Source organism: Carassius gibelio, chromosome A17 (genome assembly GCF_023724105.1).
Source record: "Carassius gibelio isolate Cgi1373 ecotype wild population from Czech Republic chromosome A17, carGib1.2-hapl.c, whole genome shotgun sequence".
Taxonomy (NCBI): Eukaryota; Metazoa; Chordata; class Actinopteri; order Cypriniformes; family Cyprinidae; genus Carassius; species Carassius gibelio.
This window is the reverse complement of record NC_068387.1, coordinates 21,605,367-21,609,773: the sequence shown is the minus strand read 5'-3', so window position 1 is coordinate 21,609,773 and position 4,407 is coordinate 21,605,367. Positions and strand designations below refer to the sequence as shown.

Here is a 4,407-nt window from a genome sequence, read left to right as displayed (position 1 = left end):
AGTGCAGGGACTTAGACACCTGATCAAAAATACTAAACACATAGATGGATGATGTCTTAAACTTTATCTGTATGATATTAACTCGCTATAATAATGGGATTGATGTGGATTGAAGAGGTAATATATATATATATGTATAATAAACAAAACATATGAACAGGAGGGCACAAGTCATTATAACAAGGATGAGACTTGAACACACAGGACTGAATGCATCAATGTTTATTACTGGATTACATGAGAATGGTTTAAATGAGTATTGTGGGGAAAAAGAAACAACAGAGCATGTAATATCTCCCTGTGAAAAATATGACAAAGAAAGAAAGGAATTAAAATTCTGAAATAAAAAAGGGAAAGGTAAATATGGATTTGGGGTACTTCTTATATAGGCTGCTAATAAAATAGATTTATAGTCCAGGGTTGAGCGAAAGGATTTAAAATCAAACAGGGATGCTGTAGCCTGATCCGGACTAGGAAAACAGGGAAGCATTCTGGAGGAGCTGGAGACACCTGGGAATCGGGTATAGGGAACTAAGGGAAGAGTTTCACATTTATGAAGAAATATAATTATGTTGTTTTTATTTTTTTATTGCTTTATTTGTTTATTTTTACACGTGCATAAGTAATTTTGAGGATAATAGCTAACATGACTGCACAACAGCACATGGAAGGTGGCGCTATGAATTTAGATTGTCATGTGCCAAAAACTAGAGAACAAGAAGAAGATTATTCTACTTCCGGTGTCCCCCTGCCATTTGAAGGCTCTAGCAGTTTGTGGCTTTTTCCAAGCAAAATCAATCATACATCTGTTAGCTTCTTTAAATAGGTTTTCCAGTTGAAAGGGATGTTTCGTAGAAAGCTTACAGCCTTAGAGTATCACAACCCAACCGGATTTGACTGTAAAGGTAGGAAGTGAATGACGCGTTGCCACCTCATGCTCCTAATATAAATAATGTGCATTAACAGTAATAATAAGTAAGCATCTCACTATTGTAGGTTTGAAATTGATTGTCTGAACTAGTCCCTTTTTATCAGTTAGTCTGTCATGTTGCTTTAGTGCTGTATTGCGATCGTGATAATGGAAATGAGGGCTACGTCCATATGAAAAATGTGTGATTAATATCGTATGTGCTGCTTACCCAGATGAAACTGAATTCAGAAATGTCATAGTTTGGCTGGAAGATCAAAAAATCAGACACTACAAAATCGAGGAGCGGGGAAATCTCAGGAATATTCCAAGCTCGGACTGGCCTAAACATTTTGAAAAGGTGAGACTGATTTATGTTTATATATTTGTAAATGTCTGATGTCTGTTTGAATGCTTAAAGGAATTCATAACTTTAAGTTCATCATGTACTTTGTTATTATATATAAATGCATGTATGTTCGCAGTACCTTCAAGATGTGAACTGTCCATTCAGTGTTCAGGAAAGACAGGAGACCGTCGACTGGCTGCTGGGTCTTGCTATTCGTTTTGAATACGGGGACAATGGTATGATTATTATTTATTTGACAGTATAACCGGTGGTTGACTACTGTAGTTCTTTTATTGGCTGATACAGCATTCAGAGAGTAGGTCAGCACATATTAATTACATGATATAATAGTGACATTTATAATGTTACTGAAGATTTCTGTTTCTAAAAAAGACTGATCTTTTGAACTCCTGAAAATCCTGAAAAATTATATCATGGTTTCCACAAAAATATTAAACATCACTGATCATATTAAGACATTTCTTGTTCATCAAATAAGCATATTAGAATGACATTAGACATTAAATGAAAATTCAGCTTTCATCTTCATCACAGGAATAAAATGCATTTTAAAATATATTCAAATGGAAAACATTCATTCATTTAACTAACTGTTTTTGAAATCTTGGTGAGCATAAGAAACTTATGACAAAAACATTGAAAAAATCTTACTAACCCTAAACTTTTGAACCGTATTGTATGAATAAGAAAATTTAATGAACACTTACACACTATTTGCTGACAAAAAGAAATAAAGAAAAATTAATTAGCTAAGTGAAAACAAAATGGCCAATTATTATTATAACATGCTTATTCTGTCCTTTTTATTGCTGAGACTTTCATTTGAAATAAATAATGATCAATCCCACACCACTAGATGGCAGGATTTGCATGTAACTTGCAGCTGTCCCACACATTTGATTGCACAATCTTGATTCCATTTATGCTCAGAAATACTTAATGCATTGCAAGATCTAGCTAGATTTTCTACCAAATAATTTTGACAACTTGAGACCCCTTGTTTGCATTTCACTGACACTTATGTTTTTTTTTTCTTCACAGTGGAGAAATATAAAAACTGCAAACCTGCAACAGAGGCCAGTGATGCTCAAAAGTCTGTGGACCCATTAATTAATCTGGACAGTGAGTATTCCCTCCTCTGACCATCTTTCCAGTCTCCAGGCTTGTTGTTATGAGACGGAGGAGGCCAGTTAAAATAACCACCTTGAGCACTAAAGTGGCTTTCCAAGCATGTCTGAATGAACTGATTACACATCCACCTCTCTCAGCAACCCACAATGAGTGGACTGAACCGAGCCAGTGACCCACAGCTGGAGGAACACTAAAGATGTCATCTGAATGAAGGGTTCACTGAACTGAAATATTGGGCTCTGCTGTTGTTGTTTTTCTTGATTACTGTCTTGGTCTAAGTGTTTGGTTTCTGTGGAAAATTTGAATCTGGATTTCAGTACTCACAATTATGTTAATAGCTCGCAATTTTAACTTCTTTTCTTCTGAATTCTGTGTGTTTGCATCATTTTTGTTTCCGCAACCGAAAAAAAAAAATGAAGATATTTGCAACTTTTTACATCTCCGTTCAGACTTTTTTTCCCTCACAGTTTGGACTTTTCATCTCGGAATTGCAACTTTATATCTAATTGTTTTCTCAGAATTGTGGGGGGTAAAAAAGTTCAAATTGTGAGATGTAAGCTCAGAATTGCAAGAAATTTTTTTTTATTTATTTCTTTAAATCCATGGTGCTGTAGGGGCAGATACAAGCAACACACACATCCATATTTGGCACGTCCCCTTAAGAGTTAGTTTTGTTGATGCGTAATATAGAGTTCATCGGTTGGTTCAACAACAGTTTTGCAAAAAAAAATTTTTTTCAAATAATGTGTTGGACTGAAATTCATTGATTTCTCTCTTTAGGCAACAATCCAGATTTTAAGGCTGGTGTATTGGCTCTTGCTAATCTACTCAAAATCCAGCGGCATGAAGACTATTTGATAATGCTTAAAGTAAGTATCTTATTTGTGCCAATAGTATGAAACATTAGTCTTTCTCCAGTGCATTTTTAAACTGAAATGATTCTATTATTTCTCATCATAGGCCATTAGGATCCTGATACAGGAACGTCTGACCCCTGATGCTATTGCAAAGGCCAGTCAAGCAAAAGAGGTAAGCATATAATGGCAAAAATTAAAATGAAATCAATCTGCTAGACTTCTTAAAATGGGATTTATATACAGCTACAGAACCATATAAAAGTTTGAAAAAACAAATGACTCCTGTCTTCAGAAATCAAATAATAATATGCTGATTTGGTGCTCAGTTATTGTTAGTTCTCAATTATTAACTCATTATGATTAAATTATCAATAAAACTTGGTTGTTCTTTCATAGGGTTTACCAGTGGCTCTTGACAAGCATATTTTAGGATTTGATACCGGAGGTAGGTTTGCACTTGTTTTTCATGTTTCTTTAAGACACCATTAGAGCACCATCACATTCACATTCTGCATTTAATTTGTTGTTAACTTTCGGATTGCAAACCCAAAGAATTTGTTTGCCCATTCCAGATGCGTCTTTGAACGAAGCTGCCAGGATTCTTCGCCTGCTTCACATCGAGGAGCTCAGAGAGCTGCAAACCAAAATCAACGAGGCCATCGTGGCAGTTCAGGCCATCATCGCCGACCCCAAGACAGATCACCGCCTCGGAAAGGTGGGCAGATAAAACCATCTGCCTGGAGCGTGCCGCAGAGACCACAAGACATGCTCCGTGAAGTCTCCCAGTTTTCATTAACCACACACACTACAGGTGTTCTGTTTGAATTTGAAACTTTTTTTGGGAATGCCAAACTGGATTCTTTTTTTTTTTTCTTTATCATTCATTTATTTTCTTTGCCCTGTAATAAAAAAAAAAAAAAAAAAAATGCAAAGATTTATTACAAAATGTAATTTCATTGTAGCCTTATGTGGAGGCACTTATGAAATGCCACATGGGTTTCCATCAAACTATTTGTTGGACTATTTGTTTTTGTTGTATAATAAACCTTAATGCAACACAGAAAAGTTCTGTAGCCAGACTTTAAGTTTGTTTTATCCTGGAGCAGGAAATTCAACCTGTTCTACTTTATACCTCCAACTGT

General features: G+C 35.4%; 1 protein-coding gene across 1 annotated transcript; it reads left to right on the top strand.

Moving 5' to 3' along the window:
• Window positions 1-716: 716 nt before the first annotated feature.
• On the top strand, window positions 717-4,330 carry LOC127933428 (RNA transcription, translation and transport factor protein). The gene is made up of 8 exons (XM_052530435.1): window positions 717-905; window positions 1,144-1,268; window positions 1,393-1,492; window positions 2,319-2,399; window positions 3,189-3,277; window positions 3,369-3,437; window positions 3,662-3,710; window positions 3,838-4,330. Exons 1-8 carry the CDS (start codon window positions 845-847, stop codon window positions 3,990-3,992), a joined length of 729 nt encoding a protein of 242 aa, XP_052386395.1. The 5' UTR covers window positions 717-844; the 3' UTR covers window positions 3,993-4,330.
• Window positions 4,331-4,407: the final 77 nt, after the last annotated feature.

Coding starts and splice junctions, on each gene's coding strand:
- LOC127933428 (XM_052530435.1), top strand. CDS start 845: ATGTTTCGTAGAAAGCTTACAGCCTTAGAGTATCACAACCCAACCGGA. Junction 906..1,143: donor AACCGGATTTGACTGTAAAG/GTAGGAAGTGAA, acceptor CTGCTTACCCAG/ATGAAACTGAATTCAGAAAT. Junction 2,400..3,188: donor CCCATTAATTAATCTGGACA/GTGAGTATTCCC, acceptor TTCTCTCTTTAG/GCAACAATCCAGATTTTAAG.